Source organism: Bombina bombina, chromosome 3 (assembly GCF_027579735.1).
Source record: "Bombina bombina isolate aBomBom1 chromosome 3, aBomBom1.pri, whole genome shotgun sequence".
NCBI classification, from domain to species: domain Eukaryota; kingdom Metazoa; phylum Chordata; class Amphibia; order Anura; family Bombinatoridae; genus Bombina; species Bombina bombina.
In genome coordinates, this window is record NC_069501.1 from 113399716 (window position 1) to 113418571 (window position 18856).

At 37.6% G+C, this 18856-nt stretch overlaps 1 protein-coding gene across 2 annotated transcripts in view; it reads left to right on the plus strand.

Moving 5' to 3' along the window:
• DNAJC28 (DnaJ heat shock protein family (Hsp40) member C28) overlaps positions 1-14351 on the plus strand; it is a 128135-nt gene extending 113784 nt beyond the window's left edge. For both annotated transcript variants that reach the window (XM_053705960.1, XM_053705961.1), the window contains 2 exons: positions 9370-9508; positions 12800-14351. In XM_053705960.1, the coding sequence (XP_053561935.1) occupies positions 12828-13958 (1131 nt within the window). In that variant the 5' untranslated portion in view covers positions 9370-9508; positions 12800-12827 and the 3' untranslated portion in view covers positions 13959-14351. The remainder of the gene's footprint in view (positions 1-9369; positions 9509-12799) is intronic.
• Positions 14352-18856: the final 4505 nt, after the last annotated feature.

Genomic DNA, 18856 nt, shown 5'->3' on the forward strand with positions numbered 1-18856 from the left:
GCCCCATTGTTTCCTAAGGGGAACAGTTTCTAAGTCTGCACCTAACACCCTAACATGAACCCCGAGTAAACACCCCTAACCTTACACTTATTAATCCCTAATCTGCCGCCCCCGCTATCGCTGACCCCTGCATTACACTATTAACCCCTAATCTGCCGCTCCGGACACCGCCGCAACTTACATTATCCCTATGAACCCCTAATCTGCTGCCCCTAACATCGCAGACACCTACATAATATTTATTAACCCCTAATCTGCCCCCCCAACGTCGCCGCTACCTTACCTACACTTATTAACCCCTAATCTGCCGACCAGACCTCGCCGCCACTCTAATAAATGTATTAACCCCTAAACCGCCGCACTCCCGCCTCTCAAACCCTATAATAAATAGTATTAACCCCTAATCTGCCCTCCCTAACGTCGCCACTACCTAACTTCAAGTATTAACCCCTAATCTGCCGACCGGACCTCGCCACTACTATAACAAATGTATTAACCCCTAAAGCTAGGTCTAACCCTAACACCCCCCTAAGTTAAATATAATTTTATTCTAACGAAATAAATTAACTCTTATTAAATAAAGTATTCCTATTTAAAGCTAAATACATACCTGTAAAATAAACCCTAATATAGTTACAATATAACGAATAATTATATTGTAGCTATTTTAGGATTTATATTTATTTTACAGGCAACCTTGTATTTATTTTAACTAGGTACAATAGCTATTAAATAGTTATTAACTATTTAATAGCTACCTAGTTAAAATAATTACAAAATTACCTGTAAAATAAATCCTAACCTAAGTTACAATTGAGCTCGCATTCTATTGGCTGATCGAAACAGCCAATAGAATGCAAGCTCAATCTGATTGGCTGATTGGATCAGCCAATCCGATTGAACTTGAATCTGATTGGCTGATTCAATCAGCCAATCAGATTTTTCCTACCTTAATTCCGATTGGCTGATAGAATCCTATCAGCCAATCGGAATTCGAGGGACGCCATCTTGGATGACGTCATTTAAAGGAACCGTCATTCAGCGAGTAGGCGTCGTGGAAGAAGGATGGATCTGCGTTGGCTGGAAGAACATTGGCTGGAAGAAGATGGCTCCGCTCCGGATGGATGAAGATAGAAGATGCCGTTTGGATGAAGATGTCTGCCGGTCCGGATGTCCTCTTCTGCCCCGATAGGATGAAGACTTCTGCCGCTCCGGATGCCCTCTTTTGGTCCATCGGTGCCTGGTTGGGTGAAGACGACTCAAGGTAGGGAGATCTTCAGGGGGTAGTGTAAGGTTTATTTAAGGGGGTTTGGGTTAGAGTAGGGGTATGTGGGTGGTGGGTTGTAATGTTGGGGGGTGGTATTGTGTTTTTTTTATAGGCAAAAGAGCTGATTTCTTTGGGGCATGCCCCGCAAAAAGCCCTTTTAAGGGCTGGTAAGGTAATAGAGCTGTTAACTTTTTAAATTTAGATTAGGGTAGGGAATTTTTTTATTTTGGGGGGCTTTGTTATTTTATTAGGGGACTTAGAGTAGGTGTAATTAGCTTAAAATTCTTGTAATCTTTTTTATGTTTTGTAATTTAGTGGGGGTTTTTTGTAATTTAGTTTAGTTTATTTAATTGTAGGTAATTGTAGGTACTTGTAGTTAATAGATTTAATTAATTTATTGATAGTGTAGTGTTAGGTTTAATTGTAACTTAGGTTAGGATTTATTTTACAGGTAATTTTGTAATTATTTTAACTAGGTAGCTATTAAATAGTAAATAACTATTTAATAGCTATTGTACCTAGTTAAAATAAATACAAAGTTGCCTGTAAAATAAATATAAATCCTAAAATAGCTACAATATAATTATTCGTTATATTGTAGCTATATTAGGGTTTATTTTACAGGTAAGTATTTATCTTTAAATAGGAATACTTTATTTATTAAGAGTTAATTTATTTTGTTAGAATAAAATTATATTTAACTTAGGGGGGTGTTAGGGTTAGGGTTAGACTTAGCTTTAGGGGTTAATACATTTATTATAGTAGCGGCGAGGTCCGGTCGGCAGATTAGGGGTTAATACTTGAAGTTAGGTGGCGGCGATGTTAGGGAGGGCAGATTAGGGGTTAATACTATTTATTATAGGGTTTGCGAGGTGGGAGTGCGGCGGTTTAGGGGTTAATACATTTATTAGAGTGGCGGCGAGGACCGGTCGGCAGATTAGGGGTTAATAAGTGTAGGTAAGGTAGCGGCGACGTTGGCGGGGCAGATTAGGGGTTAATAAATATTATGTAGGTGTCGGCGATGTTAGGGGCAGCATATTAGGGGTTCATAGGGATAATGTAGGTGGCGGCGATGTGCGGTCGGCAGATTAGGGGTTAAAAAATGTATTATAGTGGCGGCGATGTGGGGGGCCTCGGTTTAGGGGTACATAGGTAGTTTATGGGTGTTAGTGTACTTTAGAGCACAGTAGTTAAGAGCTTTATAAACTGGCGTTAGCCCAGAAAGCTCTTAACTACTGACTTTTTCCTGCGGATGGAGTCTTGTCGGTAGAGGGTCTACCGCTCACTTCAGCCAAGACTCTAAATACCAGCGTTAGGAAGATCCCATTGAAAAGATAGAATACGCAATTGGCGTAAGGGGATCTGCGTTATGGAAAAGTCACGGCTTGGAAGTGAGCGTTAGACCCTTTCCTGGCTGACTCTAAATACCAGCGGGCGGTAAAAAGCAGCGGCTTGGAAGTGAGCGTTAGACCCTTTCCTGGCTGACTCTAAATACCAGCGGGCGGTAAAAAGCAGCGTTAGGAGCCCTTAACGCTGCTTTTGACGGCTAACGCCAAACTCTAAATCTAGGCGATTATTAAGTGGTATAGTGATTTCTGATATTGCACAAAAAGGCACGATATTATTAACTCATCACTACACCAAAATTTTTATTTGGAATTGCCTCACATTGTTGTTTTTAGCCACTTGTGTGTTTTCGTAGCTCTATTTTAACATATTATAATAAAGGTTATATTTTAAATTTAAACCAGAAATTTCCTTGCTTGCTAGTCTGGGCATAGAGTGCTGTATTTGCATTCTTTTTGTGGAACTTGCTATTTCCATTACCTTTGCTTGCTAATTAATCTTAATGCAAAGCACCACCCCACATATCTATATTGATACATATTTTATGCACTATAGCAGTAAATCTGCAATCTACATATTATTAAAATCACTACCAGTGGGGATTGCCTATCATAGTGCCATTGTTTACCTTGTGTTGTAAATTAATTTGCACTCTGGGAGATCCAGAGTTTCTAAACAATAAAGCCCACAGACTTACAAAATGATGGACTCTGCATGGGACAGGGACAGGCAGGCTAGACAACTAAGAAGAACAGCAGATTTAAATGAAATCTTTGAAGAAGGTAAAAATCAAGGTGGGATAACAACACCAACTACTCTGGAAGGGATATAAGAGATGCTCATAAAACTATGTTTAAGCAAGATAAAGTCTGGTGGAATCGCCATTTCTTTGAGAAATATTTAGATAAAAAATTAATACCTAGAGGTTTGCGAATCCAGCTCTTTCCAGCTTTTGAATTCAGGGATCAGACATATACAATTGAGTGGAAATAGGCCCTAACAGAATGTTCTACTAAACGAATGAACATCCTTATAAAACATGATCGGTCTCAATATGATCTATTAGAGACCAAAATTACTGAATATAATGAAGCACTCAAAACATTTGAAAATGACCCTGAATTTGAAAAATTATATAAAACCTTCCAGAAAGAGCTGAATAAATAGGAAGTAGAACTCAAAGCCACCAAACAAACTAAACTTAACAGAGACATACAGGATTTCTCTAGTAACAAGATATACAAATGGAGAACTAGAGGGTTCTTTAGAAATCCCACTAGAAACCTGAAAGTAACTATAGTACAGAGTGACATTTCCGACACGGATGGGGAGGAGGGTAGTTCCACGGAAACCAATATTCCCAGTGCAGGTCCTATAGCAGCCCCCAGTACGATAGCTCCTCGATCCTCCAGTCGCAATAAAAGGAAAGATTTTTTAGAATCAGAAGACAAGGAAGGGGCACACGTAGAGGAAGGGGGAAGAAACAAAACACCAAACAGAGGCCGGAGCCGCATGCAGACAGGGCAACAGGGGAGCTGGAGACAATCGAGGAGACCCCGAGCCCATTTTCAACGATTCGGCTGACTCATTGTATGTAATCAACCTTTCAGAGATTCCTTTATCCAAAGAACATATATCAGTGTTGTCTAAAGGCCTGTCATTTTGCCCTACTAACAATATACATACATTTGAAATTATAAAGGATATTCAGTTATATATGTGCAAATTAGCTCTGAATAAATTTTTCTACCAAAACGAAAAAGAAGGAGGATGAAATGCTGATGAAATTGAATCCATTCAAGACTTAGAAAGCCTGCTGGAAGAATCTGACCCAGCAGCTAAAGCCAGGTGGAGAAAAAGTTTAAAAAATAAGTCCACATTCTTACCCAGAAATATTAACACACCCCTACTAGACATTTTTAATGAGATGGTATGCGGTGATATAACCGCACTACCGATATCCCCGACAAATCGAAATTTAACTTATAAGGAATGAATAGCACTCCAAGATCTGAAGCAGAAGAAAGAAATAGTAATTTGCAATGCGGATAAAGGGGGTAACATAGTTATATGGCCCCTGGACATGTATCTCAAGGAAGCCCACAAACAACTAAGAAATCAAAACTGCTATACCAAATTACTGCACAACCCAATGACAGGATACTGTTAGATCTATGACCACATGATAAATCAGGCGTTTGCTGAAGGAACAATATCTGATAATGAGAACAAAATTCCTAACAGTATTAAACCTCAAGATAGCTACCTTTTATTTAATACCTAAGATACACAAAAATCAACTAACACCACCAGGGAGACCAATAGTCTCTGGTATGGGTTGTCTAACAGAAAAAGCAAGCCAAAATGTGGACTATTGGCTTAGGGAATATGTTTAGGAGTTACCTCCTACATAAGAGATACTATGCAAATTCTGCAAAGATTGGAAGATGTCAATTTAAGTGAAAGGACATGGTTAGTCACCACAGACCTGGAATCTCTGTACACATCGATTGACCACAGTATAGGCATTAAAGCAGTGCAATATTTCCTTGAATTGAAGTCAGAGGAAGATGCAAATCATTAGAAATTTGTGTTAAAATTGTTAAACTTTATATTGAATTATAACTTTTTCATATTTAACAACAATTTTTATCTGCAAACCCGTGGAACAGCCATGGGGACAGCATGTGCCCCTACCTACGCCAATTTATTTCTAGGCTGGTGGGAGGCAGAACATGTCTTCACTGATGCCAATACAGACTATACCAACATGATTCTGCTGTGGCTGTGCTTTATCCATTATATTTTCTTTATCTGGGAAGGAACGTATAATCAACTACAAAAATTCCTCAATAGATTGAACCAGAATAATTTAAATATTAAGTTAACGCATTAAGCCAGCCAAAATACCATCAACTTTCTAAGATTTAACTATATATTAAGATCCTCAAGGAGATATTAAAACAGATCTGTATAGGAAGAAGATAGCGACTAATAGTCTACTGTACAGCATTAGTGCTTACGCCCCAGGAACCATCAGAGGTTTACCCACTGGTGAGTTCTTGAGAGTACGAAGAAACTGTTCGGGTGAAGATACGGTCAAACAGAGAGCCACTGAACTTGAACAGAGATTAATCAATCGTGGTTACAGTAAAAGGAGCATAAAAAGAGCAAGATACAGAGCATTACATACTAGCAGAAAGGAATTATTGCACAAGAAGACCAAAACTGACAACAAAGTTTCTTTTTTTTTTTTTTTTTAAAGTTTGAAACTTTTATTTTGACTCAGATATTGGATTGTGATGCGGCTTCTTGGGATGAAAGGCGTTTTCTCCAATCCTAGTGGCTGACCAGTTCTGGTCCTCACTGGAGGCCTCAGTTCGCAGTAGCCATACGGTCCTTAGGACAGGGTGATGTGACTGCAAGAAGCACTGACCAGCCAATGTAGAGACTGAACCTCCTTCCCAGATGACAGACATTGTGAAGGTAGGCTGATCACTTTGTCCCATCATTCCAAGCACCTTTCTAATCATTCCCTCTCCTGTTGCTCCAGATGAAGACTTCACAGAGGAGTGGGAAGTACCACTGAGACGGGGCCCATCTACTGATAGGTTGAGCACAGAGCCGAGCTCATTTAACCACACCCCAGACACATTACAGCGCTGTACTTGCAAGTCTGCGCCACAAGCAACCAGGAAACAGCCTATAAGAGGCACAATCTGAAGAGGTTTACCCACTGGTGAGTTCTTGAGAGTACGAAGAAACTGTTCGGGTGAAGATACGTTCAAACAGAGAGCCACTGAACTTGAACAGAGATTAATCAATCGTGGTTACAGTAAAAGGAGCATAAAAAGAGCAAGATACAGAGCATTACATACTAGCAGAAAGGAATTATTGCACAAGAAGACCGAAACTGACAGCAAAGTTTCTAGACTAATCTTAACCTATAACCACCAAACTGCTCAGATAATTGAGATTATCAAAAAGCACTGGGAAATCTTAATGACAGATCCTATCTTAAAGAAAAATCTATGGGATAAACCAGCAATTGGGTATAGACGCACTAAAAATCTGAAAGATTTAGTGAGCAGTAGTCATCTCTGCACCAAAAGGACGAAATCAGCACTCAATCCAGGCTTATTCAGATGTGGCAATTGCAGCACGTGCAAACACATCATCAAAACCAGTCAAATTGAAGGTAGATTTAGGGTTAAACATCCCATTAAGAGGAACATTAGATGTAACACAGAGGGAGTGATCTATGTACTACGCTGCAAATGCAATTTGCTCTATGTAGGGATGACCCCCCGTAAATTAATACTAAGACTGATGGAGCATTTACATAATATAAAAAATGCAGCCAAAGACATAGAAAATGGGAAAGCCATAACTAGAGTAGCATCTCACTTTCTGACACATCATCACTCCAATAGAAATGAACTTCAATGCTGGGGCAATGAGAAAGTTTCACTGGGTATAAGAGGTGGAGCTCGTGAAACAGCATTACTCAAAGCTGAGAGTAGGTGGATCTATTTATTAAACACTGTACATCCAAATGGAATGAATGAACAGAATAGTTATTATGTATTCTTATGAACAGTGTTCCCTCTAAAGCCAGCTTTGTGAGCGCCCCAGAAGCGAAACAGTGAATTAGAGCAATTAGCAAACACTGCACAATGCCAACTGCAAGGAGTTATTATTATTATTAACTGTTTTACTGCTGGGCCGCTCACAAAACTGGCCTTAGAGGGAACACTGCTTATGAACTATATGCAATCTGTTCATATATTCAACTTCATCATTCCCAGTGTAATAAATAAGTACATACATATTTAACAGCATGTACTTCCCTGACATTAAAAAAAAATATATATATGGGCAGTACTGGACCGAAACATGTCATCAGCTGATTATCCAGTTGTAATACTATCAGCCACTGTAAATTTCAACACATAAGTGATTCACAAATTTATTCACAAAAATATTTTGATTTTATGTCCACACATTTTCTTGTTTAGAATTTTCACCTTTTTTATTCTCACATGTTTGTAAGGCACACACAATTTAGATATGGACAACACATCATATCAATTGCTGGCCAGAAATAATAATTGTTAATTATGTATCATCTTCAAGAAAATTGAAGCAAAACACATATGGCGACCTGGGGATAAAATATTCTCTACCGCCAAGTCCCACTTTTTAATTGTACAATCAAGCACAGTAACACAGACACACATATTATCTTCACCATAAAGTAGATAGGTATAACAACTGAATAAATAGATAGTTAATTCCTAAATCTTTTAGTATACACACCAATGTCCATTATTTGACCAATAAACATGCAAAGTGAAACAGAACAATATGTTTGAATTTCCCTTCATTAATACCCCTTATAATATTTGATTACATGATAGGAAAATTACTGTAATCTATTATTATGGAGTGGAATCGATATATATGGTGCAAGAGCTAAATAGCCACATATAAGAGAATCAATGTGGCAATACCGATACTATAATAAGCGCATAACTGAATTATCAACATTAGTAATTCATACTTTACTATGATCGTCACATATGGTAGGTATATTTTACCTTAAAACTATGATCCCTTGTTCTAGCATGATTGACAGTTCGGTAAGCCAATCGCTAATCGCGGAAAGAGGTACTTCCGGTTTCAACAGAACATAAATGTGTGCACCACGGGTGGCTCACTACCTTTGAGAAAGTCCTAACAGGTGAAACGCGTCAGCAGCATCAGAGGACGCTTTTTAATTAACTTTGTTGAGTCTTACCTTGTGAGCTTACCCCTATGAGCCAAATTATATAGAGCGCTAACAAGGCGGTAGAGTGGGACACTTATGAGAGGTGTCAGTGGTTATAATTGTACGGCGCAATCAGTGTATAAGTATAACAATCTCAGTGTGAGTTTATCATAATTAACTGTAGTATGTATGCAAATTAAGGGACAACGGAAAAATATAATTAGATAATGCTGATATTAAACTGACTCTTCATTATGCATATATGCTGATATACCGCTAATGAATTGAAGACTAAGCCGCTAGCACTCCAGCATTATTTAATGTTAACGGTGGGATCCTATGTGGTCTCAAGAATACTATAGTGTACGCTGATTTTACCCATTATACAATAATTATACAGTAGTATCACCAGTATTAGTCTGTTGATACTTACTACAAGCTGAGTGGCAACTAAGTTGCAGTGTTTATACCTTATTTACCTGTGGGGCCTATTACGGCCAAGATATTTTATTCAGTGTCTACCTAATGTATATAAGAGGTAGCTCCCAGTCCACACAAGCTGTTATAGTTGGTTCAATTAGTACTGAACATAGCAAAAAACTATTTTAAGACAGCAGTCAACCTTGCTTTTTTCCCTTTATTAATAACACTGTTGTTTACCATATATACTATGGAAAATGGCACACCATTTTAAATTTCATATATTGGCACCTTCCCATATTTGGGTATTTTGCAAACTAAAGTTTTGTTTTTTAAAGTGCTTGGTTAGTGGGAATAAAACCCAATAATTTATGTGGGTAACTCACAGAGAAAGAATGAAAACCTATGTTTAATGCATTTTTTGGCTTCAGAATGGGGTGTGAAAGTGTTAATTTACATTTGTTCTCAGTAGAAGATTGTTTTTGTTTTATTTAGTTACAATTTACATTATCACGGTACTTAGAAAATACAAAAGTAATGCAATTCTGCTGTTAAATAATTCTAGTACTCAAGTTGAACAGAGAGGGCACTGCGACTGAATATCACAGAACTACATGTCCCAGAATGACTTTCTGCATAACAAACATGTCTGCACCCAGCAAATCAGGAAGAGTCAGCAGATCTTAAACAGCAAACTTACTCAGGTAAGGGATTGACATATGGACAAAATAATATTTTGGAATTGCAGTGTCTATGTAGCTTTACATGTACCATGAATTATTGTGCTCAATTTAGAAAAAACAGTTTTATGTTTAATGGTTATTAGACAATCCATATTAAAAGGACAGTTAAGGCTGTGACACACTGCAAGTGTAGCGCCGCGCAGCGTGTAGATGCGACTGTGCGCGCTCATTGTGTCCTGCCTTTTCATCTCTAAGCACTCTGCTGCGTCAGGTCGCGTAGCTGAGCGCTCAGAGATTAAAGGCTTTGACACACTGCAAGCGATGCGACGCGAGGCGAAGAGTTGCATCGCTTCTGAAGTTAAAATATTTCAACTCTGAGCGCTCAGGTACGCAACCTGACGCAGCAGACTGCTCAGAGATGAAAAATCAGGACACACTGAGCACGCACAGCCGCATCTACACGATGTGCGCCGCTCCACTTGCAGTGTGTCACAGCCTTTAAGGGTGTGACACACTGCAAGCGGAGCGATGCACAGCATGTAGATTCGGCTGTGCGCGCTCAGTGTGTCTTGCCTTATCATCTCTGAGCACTCTGCTGCGTCAGGTTGCGTAGCTGAGCTTCGCACCGCGTCGCATCGCTTCTGGAGTTCAAATATTTCATCTCTGAGCGCTCAGCTACGCTACCTGACGCAGCAGATTGCTCAGAGATGAAAAGGCTGGACACACTGAGCAAACACAGCTGCATCTACACTGAAAGCTAAGCTGAAAGGGGCAGTAAACGTAGTAATTAATGTTACATAATTCTGCACTATGTTATAGTTATGTATTAACAAGTATCCCTCCAGTTTCTAAACGGAATTGTTTTTGGCATGGAAGGTTCTTATACCAATCTGAAAATGTGTTGTTTTGTCACTTAGGGCTAGATTATGGGCGGAGTGAACTGTTGCGCGCGAGCAATAAGGGGCTTATCGTGGCTCTTAGCATGCAGATTACAAGTTGAAAGTAAATGCTTTTGCTTGAGCGCAATTGAATTTAACACGCTTGGGGATGTTGTGACTTCAGAGCTCTGGTTAACTGTTTACGAAAGTCAAAAAAGCATCAAAAATACATTTACCTTCGCGACTTCAGAGCTCTGGTTAACTGTTTACGAAAGTCAAAAAAGCATCAAAAATACATTTACCTTCGCGACTTCAGAGCTCTGGTTAACTGTTTACGAAAGTCAAAAAAGCATCAAAAATACATTTAAAAGTACAGTTACACTCATAATAACACTGTCTATTAAATTAATAAGGGTATTCATTTTATTTTTTCAATTTTCACGCTCCATTAAAATCGGGGAATAAGTTATCGCGTTTGTGATATTTTAATTTCGACTTTTTGCGCGTGTTGGGTTAGCGCTTGTGCGAAAACTTTTCACTTCCAACTTGTAATACGTGCAGTAACCGACTCGTGCAAAAAGCTTATTTGTAGCGAAGTTAACGCACTAGTGATAAATAGCGCTCCACTCATAATCTAGCCATTAAAGGGCAACTACTTTTTGTTGGTGGAAAAATATATAATTCTAATATATAATTTTATAATATTCTAGAGTATAAATAATAAAAAAAAATTGGTATTACATCTTCCACAAGTCAATTTATTTTAAGGGACATGAAACCCACTTTTTTTTATGATTTTTAGATAGAGCATACAATTTTAACCAACTTTGCAGTTTACATTTATATTACATTTTGCTTCATTTTCATGGTATCCATTAGTGAAAGAAAAGCAATGCACTACTGGGAGCTAGCTGAACATATTGATAAGCCAATGAGAAGAGGTATATATGTGCTGCCACCAATCAGCAGATAGGTCCCAGCTATTTAGATATGCGACAACGAAGCAAATTACAGAATACATTTTGGGTTTTATCTATAGAATATTTTATTTGTAGCATTCTTGCACTTATGCAGCTTTTAAAAAATATTTTTAATCATCCTCATATTCTGGTGTAAAGATTTTTATTGCTTTAAAACCCCCCCCCCCCCAAAAAACAAAACAAAACACAAACATTTATCAGAACAGTAATATGTAGAAGATTGTTTACTATGCTTTTAGAATCTTTATGATTATAATAAGTGCATGCTTTTCCCCCATCTTCATTTTTATTCTTCTACTATTTTTATTTTTTAGTATAAATGTCTTAAAGCAACATTGTACTTATTTTCTCATGTTAAATTGGGTTCTTTATTATAAATTTTTTTTATGTAAAAGTACTGAATAAACCCATTTTATTCCTGCCAATGTGGGTATATGTGTCTGTAATTGCCTTTATTAATATATAGTATTAATTGTTCAGGAGCATGTTTCTCATTAGACATTTTATTTTGCATAAAATACTTGAGTAAATGCAGTAACTCACAATATATGTGACAATACAGATATTTTGAGTTTTGCTTCTGTTCTAAAGTATCTGGTGTTGGAACTATTCAAATCCCAAAAATGCAACGTAATTTAGCTACAGGTGGCCCTCGTTTTACAACGGTTCAATTTACACCGTTTCAGAATAACAACCTTTTTTTCCAGTCATGTGACTGCTATTGAAAAGCATTGAGAAGCAGTGTATTTATTAAAATAGCCAGTAGGTGGAGCTGTCCGCTTGTGTTGCAGCAAAGCCAAGCAAGCTGAAATTAATCAGTTTAACCAGACCTGAGCTATCGAGCAGATTTCAAAGGAACAATATCTTCCTGTCTATAAATCAGTCCAGATTGGAATGCATAGAAAGAACTGTTTACAGAATAATGCAAGTGAAGTCTGTGTTGTGTGATTATTTTATTAGATTTATAATGCTGTTTAGCAAATGTTTTTGTTCATTTAACTTAGTTTAATTATATATTCTGGGTTGTGTAATTATTTTATTAGTTTTATAATGCTGTTTAGCATTTAAAGTCTTCAGTTCAAAGCTTTAAAAATAATGTATTAGGTGTTACTTATGACAATTTTGAGAGGGGCCTGGAACCTATCTCCCTCACTTCCCATTGACTTACATTATAAACTGGGTTTCAATTTACAACGGTTTTGATTTACAACCATTCCTTCTGGAACCTAACCCCGGCGTAAACTGAGGGCTACCTGTATTTGCTTGTTGTACATATCTACTGTGTAACATTTTAAACTTGTCTTTCATATGATTATTTTTTTGTCTATAATGACATTTTAGAGATATTGATATTTTTATAATAATCATTTATAAAAGAATTGTAGCTTTACTTTTTTAGAAAGAAAATGTACCTTTTATCCAGTACTTACATTTGTGATTTTGTGTTCCTCTAGGGGTTCGTTGTTAGATAACAATTTCATCATGAAGCAGATTAGTATATCACTTGTTCAGAGGTCAAGATGTACTCTCTACCATATGGTAATACCATGTATAGCTCCATCCCACTTCATTTCAGGTCTTATAAACTATTCAACTTACAAGTACAGAAGAAGCATTAAAGATTGTTATAGACTCCTGAACATTCATGAAGGTTGTTCTATTGACGAAGTAAGGGATTCTTATAAAGATTTGGCAAAGAAGTACCACCCAGACAGTGGCTCCAGTACTGCTGATGCAAACACGTTTATACAAATTGATGAAGCATACAGAGATTTGCTTAATCACCTAAGTAGGGAAGCTAAAGAATCAGAAGGTCAAGAAGATTTAGAAAAGACAACGTCAAATTATAAAACACCCCAGCACAGGCAATACTTAACTTTTGAAGGTGTTGGCTATGGAACACCAAGTCAACGGCAAAAGCAATATACACAATTCCGTGTAGATCGAGCTGCTCAACAAGTTTTGGACTTTCGCACGCAGAAACTAGAAAGCCAAAATGAAGAAAACACAATGATCGCAAAAGACATAAGACAGAGTAAAAAAACTAAAATAACCCAAGCCATTGAACGTTTGGTGGAGGACCTCATCCAGGAGTCAATGGCAAAAGGAGACTTTGATAATTTAAGTGGCAAAGGAAAGCCGTTACAAAAGTTCTCTCATTGCCCACATATTGATCCAATGACTCATAACCTCAACAGGATACTGATAGATAATGGTTACCAACCTGAATGGATCCTACTGCAGAAAGAAATTCGGGAAACTATTGAGAAGTTAAGAAATGAAGTGTTGGCTTCAAGGAAAAAGTTAGGTGACCCACTCACTCCTAGAAAGAAGGAACAATGGCAGGAGAAATGTGAGGATTTAAGAGAAGATATAACACAGCTAAACAAAAGAATAAATGACTTTAACCTTGTAGTTCCACTTCTTAACATACAGATGGTTCATTTTAATGTAGATAAAGAGATTGCTCGTGCAGAAAGAGCGTACACTACTTTTAAGGAAGCAGTGCAGAAAGATAGTGAAGGAATTAAAAAAGAAGAATGCTTGGCTGATAACCAACTGTATTCTAAAGCAAGTCTACTGACCTGGATAAAAACTTTGAAAATGTTCTGATATATTAAATGGGACATTTTCCATATCATATTCAAAAGTCTTTCAATTTTGTTCCATAAATTATTAGAACATTGATGTATTTTTTGTTAATAATTTAGTGATTTTCTCCAAACATTGAATTACCTTAGAATTTGTAATTAGTTAATGCAGAATGTAAGACTAAGCATGAACTAGTTAGATCCAGTCATTAACTGAATATGTAGAAGTTTACTATCTGAAGATGAAAAGCATCAGGTTCATAAAATATTATTTAAAGGAAAGGTAAAGTCCAACATTTTCTATCATGTGTTTGTAAAGGACATTAATATATTTGTGTATAAATGAAGAGTATATATCAGCAATCAAGAACTGAATTTAAAATCATCTGTTTGCAAAATAAACGTTTTAAAAGCATTTCTAGTTGCTATTATTTTATCAAAGTTTCCATTGTATTACAATACATGGACTTAGCTTCTAAAAGGCCTTTTGGGTGTGTTTAACATGTATTGATAATGATCTCACAAATCAGATAGAGCCAGATTACTAGTGGCGTGCTATTTAGCACTTTCGCTCGAGCACAAAAACTGCTAGAAGTAAACTTTTAACGTGTGCGGGGTAGCACACGTATTACAAGTTCAAAGTAAAGGGTTTATGTGCGAGCGACGTACACTAACTTCAGGACTTCGGATATCACGACCGCATTAACTTCTTCTCCCCATAAACTTTAATGGAGCACGCTGATAAAAAAAAAACACTTATTGCTTGCTCGCTAACCCGACATCGTGTTAGACCAACTGCTCTCAAGTTGTTAGCAGCAAACACTCGGCACACAATACATTTTCTTTTTAACCTGTTTGTGAGTAACTCTGTTAAGTTCATGTTTACCTAAACCTCGCTCCACCCTATATTTTTTTTTCTTGGTGCAAATTCTTTGATATCTGACAGAACATCGGCTGCTGTAATGAACTCTGGTTCTTCTTACGGCATCTGCACCTCACACCCTCGCACGCAACTCCTGTCATTGTATGACTTGAAACGCTTCGCTCACTGCAGCAAGTGTAACGTACCTACTTGTAGTGTCTCACTTTTGCTACATTCTGTTGCTTTTATTCCAGTGAGATTAACTCCTCACCAGTTTATTACAAAAGCTGCAGCTAGGCTTGTCCAAATGACTATATAATGTCCTACACACTCAGCCCTTTTAGGGTAATTCACATCCCATCTACGCTCACATACTAAACCAATTACTGCAGTTTGTTTAGCGCTTTTTGTTGTGTAACTCTCCATGCTGGGTCTAAATGATTTTTGCAGAAAGTCAGTACCTTCACGAGATCTCACATTTTCACTGTAGCCCCTCAGATGAACCTGCACTTCTGCTTCTGACTGTGCCCTCAGCCCCAGCTGCCCCAGTGTGGTCTTGATTTGTGTGTTTGTGTTTAAATGTGTGACCCTTAAGCGACCGGTAATATCAGGCTAAATGTGTCTGGCACGCTAGTTAGCCTGGCCTATTATAAGTGTGAGGTAATTTAGCCATGTGCATAAAACTGGTCCATGGTAACATTTTTAACCAATGATTTGTAGGTGTGAGGTGCAGAGGACCAGAGCTCATTACAGCAGCCGGTGTTTTGTCAGATATCAAAGAATTTGCACCAAGAAAAAAAATAAAGGGTGGAGCGAGGTTTAGGGAAACATGATCTTAAGGAGTTACTCACAAACAGGTTAAAAAGAAAATGTATTGTGTGCCGAGTGTGTGCTGCTAACATGCAACTTTCAAGGTCCTATGAATGGTAGCTGCATCTAGTATTTGTGTCTCGTTCCCCTTCAGTACAATAGGCGCATTGCGCATGCGCTAAAGCAGGTTACGAGGACGATAGAAAAATTACAGGGATCACAAAAAGATGATGATGTCACTGATGACGAAATAGGGGAGGGGCCAGACGAACATTTTCAAATGACAGTGATGCGAACAGGGCTTTTACTTGCAAACGCAATTTATTACAAAACTGGGCTATATTTGTAAATAATGATCTCTGGAAACTTTATATATATAACTTAAAAACGATTTTTGGGCTGACTGTCCCTTTAAACTATCCTGCACCCCACTGGGAGTGTAATTTCTTCTGTTGGCTGTGTTTACATAGGCTTATCAATAGGTGAGACTCCAGTATAGAAACTTTCAGTAGACGTGGGAATACCACAGACTAAATCAGCTATTTCAAATGCTGAAATATGGGTAAAGGAGCTAATTGTAAACAATTTAATACACTCCAGCAGGTAAAATGGATCATTGGGAACAATTTAAAGGGGAGAAATGTTTTGGTTGTACTGTCCCTTTAAATAGCTGGTGAAACCCAAATCTGATGGCTGGTATTGCATCTAACAGGTTTTGAGATAACACCTTGAGACTAGCAGTTCTCTGTGGTTCTGGGCAATACTTTAACTATGTGCTTACCTCCTTTGTGGGAGTTAAACAAAGAGTTGCAGGTAGGGTTGCCACCTCAGCCATGTTTTCCTAGACACTTATGAGTTACACATGCTGCATGGTGTGCAGAGGGAAACATGCATTGTGCTGCTGGACAGCACTATTCAAATTTCTCCCTGCAGCATGTGTAACTCATAAGTGTCCAGGGTGGCAACCCAAGTTGCAGGGTGGCTAATGCTACAAGTAGATAGGGAAAGGGGAGAGAAAACAAACTGGTGAAAAAAAATCTTCTTTCTTGCCTCATAGGACAGGCTAGGAGCCACATAATTTACTACTGTACCCCCTTATTCCAGCTGCCCTAGGGTATCGCCGCTCTTAGCATAGGGTATGGCGGTGACGCTTATATACTAAGGTCTGGGTGAAACATTCCCAAAATGCCTAGAGACTTTCTTTGAACACAAATGATAAATGTCCATTTTATAGTGTGATTTTACAGATCCATAGAAAAAGCAGACCTCACATAAAGTGTAATATTATGATCTAACAATTCTGCTGTGACAGTTTCATATCTGCGCCAGCACATACCACGTGCGCACTGCGTATGACGATTTCGAACATGATTCAAACAAAAATATTGATTAAGTTGGTTTTAAAAGAAATGTCATACAAAAAAAAATATTTATCGATAAAGTTGGTTTTAAAAAGAATGTCATACAAAAAAAATATTTATTGATAAAGTTGGTTTTAAAAAAAAAGTTCTTTACTTCCGTTTAAATTTTTTTTTTTTTCCTGTGGCTCTTTTGCCAACCACATCATGAGCGCCTAAAGCTTCACTTTCTGTTTCCCCTTTTCTGCAAAGGAGTCTAGCTGCAGGTGTCTTAAATTAATCCCTCTACCATAGGCATTTGTATACTACGTCACTTCCGGTGACGTTTTATCAGCTGGTGGAGGTTTGTGGCGCTCACTGCGCATGCGCTAGAGGCCCAAACTCCTTACATCAGCTGATGCGAAGATTCAAAGAATGATGTGGCACGCGCACGTTACTGGTTACAAAATCCCAATGAACGTGTTTGTTCATTGGATTTTGTAACCAGAAAGGGTCGCACAATATGTACACCGCGGTCAACTGTTACTAGTAAATACACACACCATGTACTAGTGACAATTTTCACATATTCACTGTTCATATATATATATATATATATATATATATATATATATATATATATATATAGTGTTATATATATATATATATAACACTATATATATATATACTATATATATATATATACTATATATATATATATATACTATATATTCATATATCTTCATATATTATATATATAACACTATATAACAATGTCAGTACCGTTTCTGGTTACAAAATCCAATGACACGCCGCTTGTTCATTGGGATTTTGTAACCAGTAACGTGCGCGTGCCACATAATTCCTCATCAGCTGTTGTAAGGAGTTTGGGCCTCTAGCGCATGCGCAGTGAGCGCCACAAGCCTCCACCAGCTGACAAAGTGACGAGGTATACACATTCCTACGGGTAGAGGCATAACTTTAGAACACAGGCTCCACTCTAGACAGGAAACATGTGACCTCCACTCAAAGCTTTTTTTTTTTTTTTTTTAAATCAACTTTAATTTAACAAACAACCTATAGACAATCATTCTGAAAACGAAATATTTTGCAACAGTGGTTTATGCTGATTGTCATTTATAGGGTAGCCACTGTGAATGAGCATTAAGTACAAGAAAGCTGCAAAATGTACAAGGCTGAAGTTGTCTTCTTAATCAGTCAGCTTCTTATTCTGCAATTTGTAAAATAAAGATATCTACAGTTATGTTTATTTTAAATAAAATAATACACTTTCTAAAAACCTAAACAAAATTACATTTTATAAAAAAAAATCATCTTATATTGCAATAAACAGATGGCAAACATGGCACAATTTTGAGTAACTGATTTTTTAAATGGGTTAAAATCCTGTAAGCCAATAATTTATATGTGGATATATACAGGGCGTGAACCCCATCATACAACAGACATGTTAACAGCCTGGCCCAACATTCTTTATGGCAAATAATTTTGTAATCCCTCCAAAAAAGAAAACCCTTATTTGGCACACACTTAAACACATAGGTAGATCTGCAGAAAGGGAGCAAAAAATAAATAAAACAACTTTTTCTGACAAATCGTTGAGGCTCTAAAAAAGCACTGGAGAATTGTGCGTTAGGCATTCGCCTGTCTGTGAGTAATCTGGACATGGTTATACTTTATTTGTGTGCTCTCTGTGATTGATATACAGGTAATTCCGTACCTTAGTCACTGCAAGCCGTATATTTTTCACAATAATTGTAAGCAGCTGCCTACCAAGAGATAGCCTGATAAGCCCCACCCAGCACCAAATCATAGTCATTAGTTTTTTAGGGATCTTTTTCTATCTTGGTGGACATCTTACAATGGGCCTCGGACAGTGTTGGAATCTGC